At 40.2% G+C, this 17,258-nt stretch overlaps 1 protein-coding gene across 2 annotated transcripts in view; it reads left to right on the top strand.

Annotated features, from left to right (window-relative positions):
- The window catches only part of grm4 (glutamate receptor, metabotropic 4), a 391,860-nt gene that overhangs the window by 67,333 nt on the left and 307,269 nt on the right, over positions 1 to 17,258 (top strand). For both annotated transcript variants that reach the window (XM_006628340.3, XM_015342363.2), the window contains exon 2: positions 3,142 to 4,141. In XM_006628340.3, the coding sequence (XP_006628403.2) occupies positions 3,587 to 4,141 (555 nt within the window). In that variant the 5' untranslated portion in view covers positions 3,142 to 3,586. The remainder of the gene's footprint in view (positions 1 to 3,141; positions 4,142 to 17,258) is intronic.

Here is a 17,258-nt window from a genome sequence, read left to right as displayed (position 1 = left end):
TGATCAGGAGGCACGTTTTCACACAGAGAGCATCCGAGAGCAAGGAACAAACAAATGATGAGTCATGTTGAGGACGCTGAGTCACTGGGAGAATTTGTGATGAATCCTGATGGGGTTCTTCAGATCAATATGGTGCCAGTGGCCATGTCAAGCGAGACGGAATGGCCTCCTCTCCTCTGTAACCTTTTTCCTGGTCTTGCATTACTGTTTCCCTTGGCCTCTGCCACAGTTTGTGTCTAAGGATCGCTACCAGCTCTTTGATATGTTCATTACCTTCAGACATCAGACGAGATTCATGAGCGGGGGCTGTACAGCAATGTGAGAAGAGGAGTCGCTGCTGGCTGGCAGAAAACGTCACCCCCCCTCCCTTCGTCTCCCTCCGTCTCTGTCTCCCTCTCTCTTTTCCTGCACTCACTTTTAATCAGCAGCATCAAAGCAACCCTCCTCCAGCACGGAGTGCATAGCTTTCGCTTTGATGTTGCCCTACTTACACAAGGTGCTCACGGTGCTGCTGAGCTCTGCAGGCTCTCATGCCGGAAGACTTTCGACTGGCAGGATGAGAGTGCGAGGGCTGCTGCTGCTCCATTTCCCAGCCCAGGAGTTGTGAACACCATATGTCCGGGCTTCACAGGAGGGGGTGACCATTTAAGTCCTCCCAGCTGCAACCATGGGACATAACCACTGGGGCACAGATCCGCTTTAACATTTTGTCTGGTACATCTTCCCAGATGTTCATGTTGTACAGGGTCACCTGCAGGGGAAACTGGGCACTCCATACTGCAATACTTGAAGTAGAGAGAAAAGGGAAAAGTAGTCTCTTTTGTTTAAAGCATAGAACTGATTCCGTGTTGTTATTTGTCACAGAACCTGTTTTATTGTTTGTGGTACTGTATATGAAGAATGCTTGTATGTATGTATACAAAGTGCAGATATGTATGTGTATTAAATATGCATCCTCTAAATTCAGATTATGCACAACTTTTACATTTCTTAAAGGAATTTAAGTGGGCTCATGGCAGAATGAGTGTTAGAAATGACATGCTTGGCATATGATTCTTTGGGAGATGCCCAGGAGTCATGCAGCGTACAAGGACAGTGTGGGTGTGTGGCTCCATTAAAGGCCATTTGTCAAAAAAGGCATGCTAAATCAAACTGCATTTCAGTCACGCCCTGCAAGCCAAACATGGGATGCATGTTAAAAAACAAGAAACCCGTTAAATTGCTTTGTATTATATCTTGCTAATTATCGTCAGAGCCATTTTCCTCAGTGCTGATGAAGTGCTATAAATTAATTAAGAACTGCGCTATAATAAAATGCCACAAGTGGATTATCTGGAAGAATTTTTGTGGCCTGTACTGATGCAGGGGGTTGTGGTGTAGCTTTTGTTAAGCAGCAGCATGGAGGCGTGGTTAGGGTTGTGGGCTAAGGGCTCAGGGCTCAGGACTCAGAACTGGAAGATTGGTGGTTCAATTCATAGTGGGGGCATGTCTCTTGTACTCTTCAGTAAAGTATAAGTTGTCCAGGAAATAGAGCAATTTTGTGTGTGGAATCTGGCATGTGTATCTGGTATGTACATTCTCTGTTGTGTACAGGGGTATGACACTTGTGAGTCAAAACTGGATTCAACATTGAGTCTACAGACACATGTCCACACAGTTATATTTATATCATCTTGATATTGCAAATACTGTCCTTAAATAATGCAAGTTATAGAGCCTGGAAATGTTTTCTGTTATTGCAAATTGAGCATCAAATGAAACTAATGAAGAGAAGACATGATTATTCTAATAATGCATGCTTGTTTTTAGAAGAATAAAGTATAATAGATTTTAGTAAGTGTAATAGAGGTTGCTTGACTGTGGCATCACTACTAAGTCACACCATTGGTGAAAGAGGTGATTTATCAGGCTTTGAGGTGATTTAACTTGTTGAACATCAAGCCTTGTGAAAATCAGGAAAGAAAACCATGGAGAGGAGCAATGCCTTTGTATCATCAGTATGTTACTTGCTTCTTTTTATTAGCGCAGATGGGAAATACATTTCACAGGCAGGTAAAGGACATGACACAATACACAATACATTTAACACAACATGAAGTTTTTAACAAGTAAGGCACAGACGTGTACTGTATGATGAGAAAGAAAAGAATCTTAAGCAGGTTAAGCCGTGGAAATAAAGGATAATGTAGTTCTATTGCAATTGAATCTAGGTAGTCTAAATTGATGCCCAGATGGAAGAAGCTCAAATTCACTGTTCAAGGGGAGGTCCTAACAGTCAATGATTATATTGAACTTCTGAACTGGAGGATGGAATAAGTCAGTGCACTATTGCTTTTTGTGTAGACCATCCTGATGGACATCAGCAAGTGTAGCACAGATATGTGGAATGATATGATGCCAGTTGTTGTGTACAACAGACCCGTCGAAGAGGAGGTCCAAGTTCGATGGTCTGGCCTGCCACATGATTGCATGGACTTACAATAAAAAAGTCCTGGAACCTTACTTGCTGCACTTCCTGCAGGTGTATTCTAATATGACAGCATCCCGACAGGACAATGAACCAATGAATGTGAATGGGCCCATGCTTGTCCAGGCTGTGTGAGAAGAGAGAGGAATGGGACAAAATTCCCCAAGAAACTATCTGCAACCTGGTGCAAAGCTTGTATCACAGATGTACAGTTTATATTGCTTCCAGCTGTGGTCACACACACTGCTAGCCTCTGACGCACTAGACCCCCCCGGTGATCAACCCAATGGATGACAAACATATTTCAACATAATGAATTTACAGTACCCATGTCAGGTCTATTGTCAGACCATGTTAGACCCCTGTCGGGTCTGTTTGCTAACATGTCTGTGCACTTGTTACAAAAAAAACATTCATTTATTTGATTATATCTTTGTGATAATGTTGTAGTTATAAGTGATGAGTTTCTTTTGAGGGTCTGGTTATACTGATCAGTTATTATGTTACCTGATGTTTTGGAGTTTTTGTGATTCTGCATTTGGAATTTTTACCATGTTTTTTATAATTCATTGATAATTTCGATTATAAGGTGCCTGGATTAATGTTTCATTTATTGTGCTTTTTTACCCTCTCTGTTCCATCTTATCTTAAAATGTCCTTTCTTTTCCTTTCAGGAGTGTATTCACAAACCTTGGGAGCGTACGTGCCTGCGTCGGATTGTCCCCTGCAAGTAACAGGCACCATCATTGCTTTCTGATCTTATTTTTTTCTTTATCATGCGGGAGATGAAAAATTAACTAGACAGAGGCAAGCAAGAGAAACAGAGCTTAGCAGCTGGCTTTGCTCTGTGTATCTCCTGAGAAGGCGCTTCATGGATTGCCCTGCCTTTTACATCAGACTGTTTTGTAAATGCCTGCAACTCCTAGTGACTGAGCTGGATGAGAGGAAGAGTGAATAAAACATTCGTCTGAGGATAAGGAAATTAAAATAACATTTTATAGAAACAAACAACTTAGAGGGGCATGAAAAAAGACATTTGAATCCCAGTTTTCTCCACTGGATACGATACAAGACTGACACTTGAGACTTTTTGGTTTTTTGGGAGGGATTGGAAAGCTGATGTCTTGTTGGTTCAGCGCCATGACTTTGTTTTCAATTGGGGTGTGGGATTGGCCCAGCTATAGGAGAGGCACTCTGGGATCAGCCTTGGTGTTGGTTTGCTGTTTTCTTCCTGTACTGGTGGCCAAACCAAGGTCCCCGGGACACACCCACTTGAACTCCATTCGGATAGACGGGGACATCTCCCTCGGGGGCCTGTTCCCAGTCCACTCGCGGGGCAGTGACGGGAAAGCCTGCGGAGAACTGAAGAAGGAGAAGGGCATCCACCGGCTGGAGGCCATGCTGTACGCCTTGGACCGCATCAACAACGATAATGACCTCCTGCCCAACATTACCCTGGGGGCCAGGATCTTGGACACCTGCTCCCGCGACACCCACGCCCTGGAGCAGTCTCTCACCTTCGTGCAGGCGCTCATCGAGAAGGACGGCACCGATGTGAAGTGTCTGAGTGGGGGGCCGCCCATCATCACCAAGCCAGAGAGGGTGGTGGGCGTCATCGGGGCGTCCGCCAGCTCTGTTTCCATCATGGTGGCCAACATTCTGCGGCTCTTTAAGGTATGCCTCCTGAGGTCTTTGGTGCTTTCTGCTTTCAGTCCACTGAGGCCCCAGTGGGTGGGTGTGCTATGTGTCTTATTTCTGCTGTTTGCTGCACTTGTTGGGAATCGTCACCTCAAGTATCTTGTAACTCAGCTTACCAGCTATGGCTTCCTTAATTGTGGCTATTCATAAACCATTTCGTTATGCTGTTGCTTTTTTATTTTCCATAATGGGAAAACTCTAGGTGATGGAAGAAATTTAAATATCTTAGGAGGGCTTTCTTCTAGGAAATCAGTTTTTCTCCCAGGATATTCCCGAATCCCTGGATATTCCTTTAGCATAAAAGTTGTTGGAGACTAGGAAACATGGGCTTCATGTTAGGTTGCCTGTTCTGTAGCAACACAGCTACTAAATAGTGTATTCATGTGTTTACTCAAATACATTTTGGGACCTTCAGGTGCATCTTAATTTAAGAGCTGATACAGTATGTAATAGTGTAAGTTATATTCGCCTTTATTTTGAGGTGTATTATTATGCTTTGCAGTGGAGCCTTGGTTTTGTTTCTGCCTGTGTTTTTGCTGATTGATGAAGTTCAGCATTTTTAATGCCCCTCAGTATATTATTAGTATTTTCCTTCTTTTCCCCTATTGGTTACCGTGTTGTGGCTCAAGTAGTCTGGTCTTTTCAGAAGACAAGATTAATTGTGGTATAATTTTTCTACATTCAGTGTTTGTATTAACTGCATGATTTGGGGAACTAGTATTAATTAGCTAGCTCTAGGTAATACATTTCTTTATGTGCAGAACTTTAGCTGAATTATGAGCACATCCGTGTTTATCAGGGAGCTTTTATTCTTGAAACAAGTCTATCAGTTGATTCAAGGATGGTCGTATTATGGACCATTAATTACAAAGCCTTCACAATATATTGTTAACTGCATTTATATAGACATAACATGCAAAACAACACCAAGCACAAAATGGAACAGACACAAACACGATGGTAACTTCTGCATTATGTAGAAGGTGGACAGTTCTTCCAAAGGTACCAAAGTTCTGCATTCTGCTGCATTTTTGGATGCTGAGTTTAATAAACAGTAGCTAATTTTTATACAAACCTTTCTATGTGTAACTTATAACCTGTACATTCTGGGAAAATAATCATGATCTACTGTACTGTACATATAACAGAGTTCTTTCAATGAATGATACACTTGTAGTGTTTGACATAGTACTATTGTATTATGGCATTGATTTTGCGCTTAAACTTAATGTGAAATCGATAATCTTAACACATATTTAATAAACTGAGAATATACAGTATTTCAAACTATGGTTTGACTCAATTAATACATACATTTAAAGTACATTTAATCAAGTTCCTGATTTACAGCTGGAGGACTGTTTCAGGATAGTTTAAGACAAATATCTTGTAAAGCATTTCACAAGTGTCAGCAGTTGATTCCTCAGTTTCTGTCTGTCTAATTTCAGTCGAATTCATGTCAGAATTGGTGGTAAGCCATTCCAGCACCAGCTAGCTCTTGGCTTTCTAAATATATCTACCTATAACTGCATTAGCACTGTCTTAGATCATTATCTCAATGAAACCAACACATAACATTGAAAATAATTCAAACACTTCTAGAAGACTGTTCATTCTGAAACTCCTTCTCATTAGTTAGTATGTAATTCTACATGGTGCCTCACAAAACTACAGTAGGCGAGGATCTGGAGGACTCTAGAGAAGGTTGTGTGTGCGTACTGTGGCTGTTTTCAGTAGTTAATTATTGATTTATTTTCCTTAACTACAGTCTACTCGATGGAATTTGAATACAATCTAATAAACTAAACATAAAAAAACGTATAAGTGCATCATATTCATATGGCCAGCAGCCATATCACCCTGCAGCTCACAACTGGCAACCCACTGAAGCTAAGCAGGTGTGAGCCTGGTCAGTACCTGGATGGGAGACCTCCTGGGAAAAACTAAGGTTGCTGCTGGAAGAGGTTTTAGTGGGGCCAGCAGGGGGTGCTCACCCTGCAGTCAATGTGGGTCCTAATGCCCCAGTATAGTAATGGGGACACTACACTGTAAACAGGTGCTGTCTTTCGGATGAGATGTTAAACTGAGGTCGTGACTCTCTGTGGTCATTAAAAATCCCAGGGCGTTTCTCGGAAAGAGTAGGGGTGTAACCTCCTGGCCAAACTTCCCATTGGCCCTTAGCAATCATGGCCTCCTAATAATCCCCATCTATGAACTGGCTTCATCACTCTGCTCTCCTCCCCACTGATAGCTGATGTGTGTTGAGTGTACTGGTGCACTATGGCTGCTGTCGCATCATCCAGATGAACGCTGCACATTGGTGGTGGTGGAGGGGAGTCCCCATTACCTGTAAAGCGCTTTGAGTGGAGTGTATGTAAGTGTAAGCAATTATTATTAAAGATATTATAAGGCTTTTATCACATGGTACACTGACATTTTAAATGACACAGGTTAATTTATTATGTTGGTATTTGTCACCATAACGGTTGTTTAATAGGCGGTCTACTGTTGAAGCCACAGGCCAGGATTGGATACAATACAAGCTGTATGCTATCTTGCGGAATTCTGCCCCACTCCACTCATAGAACCTGGACAAGCATGTGTCTGTTCACTGGTCTCTAAGCCACTGATGTCACCCCAGCTCAGCCCACATACCTGTATATTTAGTGGTACTCCAGTGCAGGGCATCTACGGCATAACTGTCACATGTTGCACAAAAGCCATTGTTACACAAGCACCATGAGGATTTGTTTCCACTTGCAGGAATTAGAGGATGAGCCCACAGGAATGGAAGTGAGGTCCTAGTACGTGATCCATGTAGCGCTGTGTAGTCAACTTTCCATAGAGAACTACAAGTGGAGTTCTGTAGCAACAGACCATAACACTCGGACTATCCCATCGACCATGGCTGGGTGTCATAACTCATGTTTTCCCATATCATGCCTGTCATTCCTGTCATTGTCTCTGGGTGATGGTGAGGCAATATGCTGAATTTGTCCAGCTTCCAAATTCCTAGTGACATAAAGGTGTTGCTCTCTTGATACCGAGATCCTTTCCACATTGGTTCCTTTCTGTATTTTTTATTTGATTTCCACAAGACTTTGAAGAAGATAAATCACATTGCCACCTGTGTCATTTCAATTCTTTCATTAATAAGTTGATTTAGTGCTTATGCAGCCGTCGAAGTCACTCAAATATATGATGGTCAGTTAAGTGGGATCAATTAATCAAAATGACACGAAAAACAAGTAATCATTTAATCTAAAGTCTGTATGTATTGTGAAAATGTGTGACAATATAGTGAGGAAAGTTTATTTTGATCCTCAGCACCAATGCACCTTAAGCTATCACAATGCAGTCAGACTGTAGTGTGTTGTTAATAACCAGTACCGAGATGCAGTACTTTATATTCTTTGTTTAGTATAATATTTAAACCCACATGTGAGATCTAAGACTGGAGTCACAGCAGTAGTTTTGCTTGTCAAACCTTGGAATACTGATGAATATATTATTCTCTCTGATATCAAGAGCCATGGTAGTGATACTGTTCATCTGTTAATAACTCAAAGAGAGAAGTACCTCTGCAGACATACTGTAGCTAGGCACAATTTAGGAAACAGGAGCATTCAGAACTTACTACTACTATTTAAACAGAAACAAGGAGAAGGGCAAACTTTGAAGTTTCAGCTAGAGCACATAACTGCTCTTGAACAATAGTGTTATCATATTAAGGAGCTTTGGAGCTGTATCCTGTTTGCACGCTCACTGATGGCCCTGGATCTCTCTGGCTGTTAGTGATTCGCTGATCTCTTCCTAATTAGAGCTTAAAGGTAGTGTTCCGACTCATATTCCCAAGGTCCACTAATGAGGATATCAGGAGTTTTCTCTCTCTATTCTCTAGCACCACATTTTTTTAAATTACCGCATGTCTGTTGTAATTGCTCTGTGGGGCGATTAATGACAACTGCAACATGTAGGCGATATATGCAGGAGTGAATGACACTTTACGAGTCTTCCTTGCTCTACAAAGCAAAATGCAGTAATTCATGCTGATGTTATGGCCACTTAGAAAATGTGTCTGCGGTTTTCAATTACATTGAGAACTGTGTAGTAGAGCTGAATCTAATTGAAGGATGAAATGTGAAATTGTGCCATTCAGCAGTGTTACTGTTATTTCTACAAAATTAATGTTGGAAAATACAATACAAACAGGAAATCAAAGGGAAAGCATTTAACAATTTCAATCAATTCGTTTTCAAAAGTTTTAATAGGTGCTTTTATATTTTTTTGCTTGTTTGGCTATGTGACGTCCAATTGAATCCGCTCAGATTTGTTAATTTGACTGAAAATGACAGGTATTGAAAAAGTTTTTTTCTACTCTGCTTGCATGTCTTTAGTTCCTGTTTGGCAGTAAGTGCAGCGTCAGGTTGAATTAAAGCATTTTGACAATGTAGGAGGGAGTTCCATTTTTGCCAGGGTCGTGTTCAGCAGAACAAAAAAGAGGCACCGATGGGAGCCAATTACCTCTCTTGTCTCCTTTTTAGGCAAATGTGTTTGGGACTGATCAGCAATTTGTTAGTTAGTTATTCAGCAGGATCCTTTCAATGTCGTCTGCCATTGGAGAAGAAAGGGTCTGCAAGTGAGGTTTAAATTTAATTGTATCTCATCAGGAAGGGTTAGTATTACCCATGGGGGAAACTCAGATTAATTGAGTTAAAACCTACAAGCAATTAAGAAGAAGACAAGCATGTGTAGTTTATTCCTGAATCCAGCATAGTGTTGTGCTTTACTACACTATGGCTTCTTTCCAAAGCGGCCCTGCTTGGAATTTTTGTGTATCAGAAGACGGGGCTAAACGAATGTAGTTGCAGAGGGTTAAAGCTAAAATTTTACGAAGTGTTATGAAAAGTGCATAGACTATTCCAATTGCCTTGATTAACATTTTATAAAAGGGTTATGTAATGCGGGCTAAGGGGGTATTTCGAGCACTTCAACTGAAGTACAGCTCTTCCATTCTGGTCCCCAATTGCCTTGTGAAAATCTCATCAGGTCTTGCAAATGCTGCAAATGCAATATAATTTAATTATTGGATGACAAATGTGAGCGGTACAGCGCTGCAGTGGTAATTTGATTAAGGGCAACTGAAAGCTTGATTGTAATTAAAACACAATTTTGCAGGCGGTGAAGAGCAGTGGCAGGTTTCTGTAAAGACAGGGGCATGTGTTGTCATACTTCTGTGTCATTTTCTTGTAGAGGCATCCATGGAGAAAAAAAGAAACACAATAGCAAAAACAAGTCAGCTGAATCTCCTCAGTCATTTCACTTTTTTTTTGCAGAATGCAGACCTTAAAGAATGCAGAGTTTCTGGAAAAAAAAAGAAATAAAAATCTCTCCCACACTGAGTTTTACATTCCTTTCAGCAATGAAAGCCGACAAGTAGGACAGGAAACACGGCTAGTTGGAGGGCAAGTGTGTCTGAGCGCAGCAGGTGTAGGAGGGCTTAACAAGCACTTGGAAACTCTCTTACACTTAGTGACTCAGAGGCCCAAGTTCTTCTTTCATTAATGACAGAGATTCTGTTCTATGCTGCCATATGTTTCTTGCTCTTGGTGTCTCCTGGTTCACAAAAAAGATCAACTGAAGGAATGAAATAATTATTCAAGCAGGGGCTATAAGTTGTAACGAACAGTTCTTTCCGGACCCTATGCGGACGACACAATCCGACGAAGTGGGGGAACACTGGGGAAACGTCATGCAGGAAAACGGGGCTGAAGACAGGGGGGCGTGTCCAAGGTGCGCTGGTGCACGGGGGAGGTGTGGCCGAGGCGAACAATCCCAAAGAATAATCCATAGAGTATCCAAAACACGAAGGTAAGTCCAAAACCAGGAGATCCATCAGAACTCGGAATTAAAACCACGAAGGCCGGGTCGGAACCGGCGGACGGGGAACAGGAACGGGAACGGAGGTTAAAACCTTAACGGGACCAGGCGCTTCCAGGTCCCGGACTCGCACAATATGGAAATCAGATGCAGAGCCCGGAAGAGCGTCAGCGCCTGGCTTTTAAGGTGGGCAGGGAATGGGAAACAGGTGCAGAGAATGAAGTCTTTAGTGAAAGGGCTGGAGCACCCTTAAGGAGGGGGGACTATAGTCGTGACATAAGTGTCATGAGCAAAAGGAAAGGTCTTTGCAATTTTCAAAAAATAGATAAGCATTTTATTTAATATTATTTTTTATGGAAGATGATATATTCCTAGACATTTTAATCACCTCAAATGAAATCAGAAACAGTGCTGAGCACAGCTCTTTCTTTCCTAAAACTTATGTATGTTGCTCTTTTTTATTAAGAACCACCCATCAGGTATAATGCACAAACTACTGTATGTCTTTTGACCAATCAGTCAGCTTTGTTGAGCAGAGAATCTCCGCACTGTACATTTTAGAGTAATCTGATTAAGTATCTACACTGACAAACAGCCACTATCAGCATTCCTGATGGAGCAGGAATGCCGATGTTGGCTGTTCAATAGTCAATAGTGTTCAATAGTCCATAAAAAAAACATTCACAGAAGGAAACCACTATATCCACATTAACAACATAATTGAGTAGCTTCATCCAGACTCCCACCGGACTTTGTGTAAAGAAGGGCCTCTTGTTCAGATGAACAATCACTTCCTCTTAGATTCCATTTGTGTTCTCTGTTCTGGGTTTAATGTCTTTTATTAAGTGCTGCTTCGTTTCTGTAATTTCAGTCACACAAATTAGAAGCTCAGCTGTAGGATTAAAATCTCAGAAGGTGAGGTAAAAGTGTCGAAAACACTAGCTGGAATGCTTTCCCACATGTTCAATGTGCTTATAGAAAAAAGTTCATGAGGGATAACAATTACAGCTAATTTCAAGTGGTCTCGGCTGTCCTAAATTGTTATAATTCTTGTCATAATTTCCTAATTTATTTTTAAAAATCTATAAAGACTATATCCTTTGTCCATTCCATCTCCATTGTTGTAGCAGCCTCTTCGTTCACTTCTCTCTGTATGGGTATCCCAGAGATCCTCATCCTGTGGTCAGAAAGTTAGCCTTCAGCCAAGCACATCAAGCCAATTTTCTTAACAGTACAAAACTCAATAAAAAATTTCAATGCATGTGATTCTTGGGTGTTACTTTTCCTCGTGAACACAAAAATAGTGAGTGAAACCTTTCAATATTCCAGAACTAGTGCTCATTAAAAAAAGTGGTTCAGACTTTTTTTCAACAGTTGCTTAAAATATTCGCTGATCTACCTTTAGCTATGCCATTAGCTGTGCAATGAAATCAACAACCTTTGTTGCTTCCATCACTCTTCATTCCATCAAACCTCAGTGTGTTTGGAGCCTCCCCTTGAATATTGCTTTGTTGGCTAGATCTTGATTTCTCTAGATGGCTAGATAAACAAATGAATAAGCATCCATCCATCCATCCAATCAATTACTAATCTGCTTATCCAATTCAGGATGGCAGGGGAGCTGGGGTCTATCCTGGCAAGCAATAGGCGCAAGGCAGGGTACACCCTGGATGGAACACCAGTCCATTGCAGAGTAATCGAGTGAACCATCCAGGCAAAACTGATGCCTGAAATTTCTTCTTGCAGCTGGATGCTCTTTGAGAGAACTGTGCACTAGAAAAACCTGATTAATTACGTTGGAGTCCATTATACAGCTTTTTTCCTGTGCAGAGTGTTTCCTTAGAGAGCTTATTCAGAGGAGCATGCTGCCCCATGGGAAAGGGTTAAAATGGGATTAAAGCTTTATAGTAAAATTAGAAATGCCTGTAACCATGTTAACATTGAAATAAAACCCCTTTTTCCTGACACTCAGCACATATTTCAATAACCTAGAGCAATAATCTTTGGAAGTGGGATCTATTCAAGTGATTTCTTTTTAAAAATGCATGCATTAAAGCTGCAGTTTTGCAACAGAGATGAACAATATAGATGAAAAATCAGTTATGATTGAGTGCTTCCCTGCTAGCTCCTTGCTGTAATTAGGTAAGACATGTTCTTGGAGACAACCTGACAACCTGACATCACTGAAACATCAGTGCCGGTGTATGGTCATTAAGCCCTACATTCAAAGCCAGACCAATCAAAAAAAAAAGAAAAACAAACTCTTTCCATTGTAGTTTTAGAGTTTACAGCAGATAAAGGAAATTGAATAAGTGCACACGTCAAATCCCAAAACCATTGAATTCTAGTACACAAATGACAAATCCAAGAACATTGATTACAATCTAACGGACAGGCTGGTGTCTTCCGGACACACCACTTGCTCCATTTGCTGTGGGATGGTTTTAAAAAAGCACATTAACCAAATACTTTAGCAGGAGGATGCTACATTTTCTACTGTATATTGAAATTAACAGAATATTGGCAGATGGCCTTATATTATACTGCTGGTTATGTTTTGTGCTTTGCATTAGTTTTTCCTAAAATGTATCTTATGTAACTACAAATTTTAAAAGATCTGTTTGTTTTCTCTTGTATGTCACCTTTTGCTTATATATTGTTCCAAAGCACCACAAGCTCACTTTGATTAGATTTTTTTTTATTTTTCATTTTCATTTTTTTTTATTGGTTTTCCTCAAGGTCTCTGCACACACTGAGTTTTCTGTGCAGGTATGTTCAATGATTACTGCAGTTTTACTGGGCTCTTGTTCTCGCTGAGCTTAGCTGTTCTTGAAATTACACAGCTCCAGCAAGTTGTAAATCTTTTAAGAGATGCAGTTCGTCAAAAGAAAACTTTATGCTTAATGTTCCTTTGGCATGTGTTCATCCTACAATCAGCTTACCTTGCTCGGAGTTTGCTTGGTTGCAGAGTTTTGTGTCGTAAATCTTGACACAGATACTTCTCATTTTGAGTTTGGGATGTTTTGAAGCATGTTTAGGCCCCTGTAAAGAAATGGGAATTCCAGGCAGAATAAATATAGTGGAAATTCGGAAAAAATAGAAGCCAAATTGACAATAGGCACTTATTGAAAGGGTGCTAAGATGTAGTTTGTAAATCTTGTTTTGCATTCCTTTCCAGCAAGACAGGTTTTCTAGGTTTCTGAGTTGTAATCTGCGTGGGACTAGAGCAAACCAGTTGAATTGCTTCAATTAAAGTTTATCTCTGTATCTGTAGCCTACTGATGATTTATAGGAACATAAAAAATCTAAAAGAGTTTTGAATGTTGGAAATCAGAATTCCAGACCCTTTCTCGGTGTGAGAGCCCCTGTTTCACAGATAATTGAAATCCGCGTTTCTAAAAGCTGGGTTTTCATGTTGCAATTAGAGCTGCACAGAACAATGAAAGCTGGCACAACAGCACAGCACCGCAAGGAGCGCAGAATGAGATCTGTAGCAAACAGCAGAAAAATGAGCTGAAAATGAATATTTTAATAAAATATTTACAAATAATTTATATAAATAAGTAAATTAAAATAAAATGAAAAGAATTGCAGGGCTATTTTTGTAGTGTGGAGAAAACCCATGTGAACAAGGAAAAGACATACAAACTCCTTTTTGAAAAAAAAAATAGGAACCAGACAGCACAAATGAAAAACAAAGGTTGTATCTTTAATGGTCATTAAAGGCCCATGTCCTTAAAATGATTATATACTATTTTGACAAATTGATATTTGGATTTAAGAGGGTCTTGAATTTAAAATTTACATCTGTTGACACAAAAAACACAGCTATGCAAATTAATGTTTTTCTGCTTGTGCAGTCAACCAGCCCAGATGCGCTGAGAGCAGTAGATCTTACAGCAGGACAGGGCCAGGAGAGTAGAAAAGAATGACCATCAGATCAATTCTCATCCTTTCGCTAATTATCTCCTCTGACTGCCTTCAGCAAGGGTTAGACAAAGGGCAATGAAGTGATTAATAAATCCTCAAAGAGATCTCTAAAAAACAAGTGTTGTTTTAGGTTGTTCTATTCTTTTTTCATGTTGGTTTGTGGTCATTAAACACTCTTTTACCAACAGGATAGTCACTGAGAGTGACTAATGCAGATGCAGCTCAAATCAGCTTTATAACTGCAACCACAGTTACATTCTTGTCATTTTGTTGGGGAAAACAGTCTTGGAAATGATCAGGCTAAATGTGGAACCTATTTGTATTGATTTAACACACCATTGAAGATGTGACAACTAAATCAAAATGAATATGTCTACATAATTTCTGCGCACATGACCTGCCTTTCTATTTGTCTATATCTATGGTGATCAGGGACAATAGCTGAATTGTTTTATAAATCAGTTCACTTTCTCAAATATGCTAACTGGAAGTACCAAGAAAATCAACAAGTTGCTTATTTGACTATTCCTCTCTCCCAAAATTAGAAAAGGCTGATTTGTTCTTAAAAAGATTGAGACGCTCACAGATTTGTTTACTCTGAAGAGAGTTTGTTGACAAACATGTCCGACTGTATAGCAAAACTTTTCCATCTAATGTCCTGATCAAGGGCGATTTTAAGAACTGTGAATGTTTTTATTAAAGAATTGCCCTGGGTTTCTTATCCTTGACCCTTAACATCAGAAATCTTCAAAGTTCTTACAGCACCAGATAAATAGCTCAAGTAATTATGTCATATCATTCAGTCATTGACTTCAATAGTATGGCCACAGCAATGAATATAACATTGTCTATTCTTTTTTTAAATTTACATCACTGATTACTATTTTTGTTACTGTATATCCACTCAATTGAATCGGCGGCTGTGCATGTTTTGTGTCTTTGCTCGTAGTTACAGACCTTGTTACTGCATGTGGGAGGTGGAGAATAGACCCACCCACAATCAAGTCATTAATCTGGCTACAGTTACAGTTAATAATTTATAGTTACAGTTACAGTTATAGTAAGTCAGAGGCACCACAGCCCCATTCTGGACAGCCAACACTGATTGGGGAGAGGTGTGTTCCTCCTGGTGGCACATCCTACAGTTATGCATGATTGCAAGTGCCCTGAGAACTGCAAGAGATGAGAAAACCCTGGAGGACTACACCTAGACCTGTGCTTGGAAGAGGACCTTTAGTTGTAGTGACACCTGGAAGACCATTCTGTGTGGGAATCAATTATGAGGCCACTTTTAAAATCCATCCCTTTGTAAAATACAGTACTATATATACTGCAGGTTTTTACAAGGTGGGCAACCAGAAGACCTGGAGAAGTCTCACAAGAAAACATGACATCAAGTCTGGAATTGAACCCATGAACCCAGCACTGCAAGGCAGCAATGCTAATTACTGTATCACCCTGCCCCACCCTGTTTGGTGCTAGTTATCACATTTTAAAAGAAGGTGGCTTACTTTGAGAAAATCACATGTAATTATTTGAAATCAGTTAACAGAAGAGCAACCAGTTTCATTCCTGACCTGAACTGATTTGCTAAGTAGAATAAGTACACTAAACCTTTGAAAGCCTTTAAGATTTACAGGGATAAGCATTCAAAATTCTCAAAGGTATTGGAAGATATTGGTCTGGGCATTGCACTAATTTAGGAACATTTATGACAAGACGTCTTCTTGACATAAATAGAAAATTAATATAAATTAAGATTTTAAATAATTTAAGAAGATTTTTCATTATTGAAAACTGCTTCAGACAAAGGGTAATAGTTGTCTGGGACAAGCAACAGTGACATGTTCTTGAAGCAGATCGGCGCAGCTCATTTCAGGATGTGATTTTGGTCATTTTCAGGATTCAATTATGGTCACTTCTAGGCGCTCTGACCTTCTAGGTCATGCAGGTCTCCTCCCCAGAAAGTGGAGAATACTGCTGCATCAAAATACCTGTTCTCCTTCTGCTGAATAACTCAGGACTATCTATTACACAGCCCTGTTGAGTTCAGATACACAGATTCCTGGAGATCCTGCAAGAACCATCTGATGAGGTCCTTGTATCATTAAGATGCCATTAACTAAATGAACAAAATGCACTAAACGTCTGCTTCTCATTTCTAGCTTATCTTTGCAATGTACTTGTGTTCCTATTGTTTATTTTGTATTTCTGTGTGAGGAAGAGGAGCTAGACCATGTTAGGTCTCTTCTTCAGAGACCAAATAGCAGTCTTTGAGTCTTTTGTTCAAAACGAGACCTGTTTTTCTTTTTTTTCTGTTCAACTTTGACTGTGTCCTGGGGGTTTTAATCTCCCTCAGTGGTGCTGGTCTTGTGCACTCAGCACTTTAACCTTTCTTAACTGGCATGAAAATGAGTTTCTGTTTTGTGATACAATCGCAGAATTCTTTTGAGTTTCTGGGCATCAGAAAAGACTTCACTGGGATTGCCCTGCAGCTGCCAACAGGAAGAGAAGGCTGACTCAGAATTATCTGATCAGGAGTTATGAGACACATGCAGAGCCCTGATAAAACATTTATTGAAGGAGCACCCAGCAGCCTTCATGGGAGAAGTAGTGAGGCTTGAATTAATTATTGAATTATGGGTATGAATATTAATTAACTCATGTTCCAATCACAATGCTACAGGACCAAACTCTCTTATGACATCTCATTAGAAATCTTTACTTGTACAAAAAGGCAGAATGAAAAGGCATAAGGCAGTTCAGTCTCTTGAAGCACTGTGACTGTGTAACAGGTTAGTTACCATTCATACCCATAATTCCCAGCAACGTCTTAACTTGTAGGGGTGTTTTGTTTAATTTTTTAATATGATTTTTCAGTTCAGGATTTCAAGTCTTTGAAGTTGAGAGGTTTGAGTTCACTATTGCTTACTGGGATAGGCTCCAGCTCTCCCATGAACTTGAACTGGATGAAGAGGTTAGAAAATGACTGGATGGATGAATGGAGTTCACTATTAAGCCAGGAGTAAGGCCAGGAGTAACGATCTTTGCTTTAAAGCTATAGTCAGCGTGCCATGAAACAGCAGTTCACAGAAGAGGGCACAAGACTGAATTTCAGTAGGCTGGCTTTCTGATGGACAAATAGAATCATTCTGTCTCTAGGGTAATCGATCTTTTCTTGCCTGTGTGGCCTCAGTGCTTCCCAGGGAAAAGAATCAAATGCACTCTTATGGGTTTCCTTCAAGACAGCCTATAATTAGACTAGGGTTCTCAGAGAAACTAT

Source organism: Lepisosteus oculatus, chromosome 5 (assembly GCF_040954835.1).
Source record: "Lepisosteus oculatus isolate fLepOcu1 chromosome 5, fLepOcu1.hap2, whole genome shotgun sequence".
NCBI lineage: Eukaryota > Metazoa > Chordata > Actinopteri > Semionotiformes > Lepisosteidae > Lepisosteus > Lepisosteus oculatus.
The sequence above is the reverse complement of the archived record's forward strand: the minus strand, read 5'-3'. Positions and strand labels throughout refer to the sequence as shown.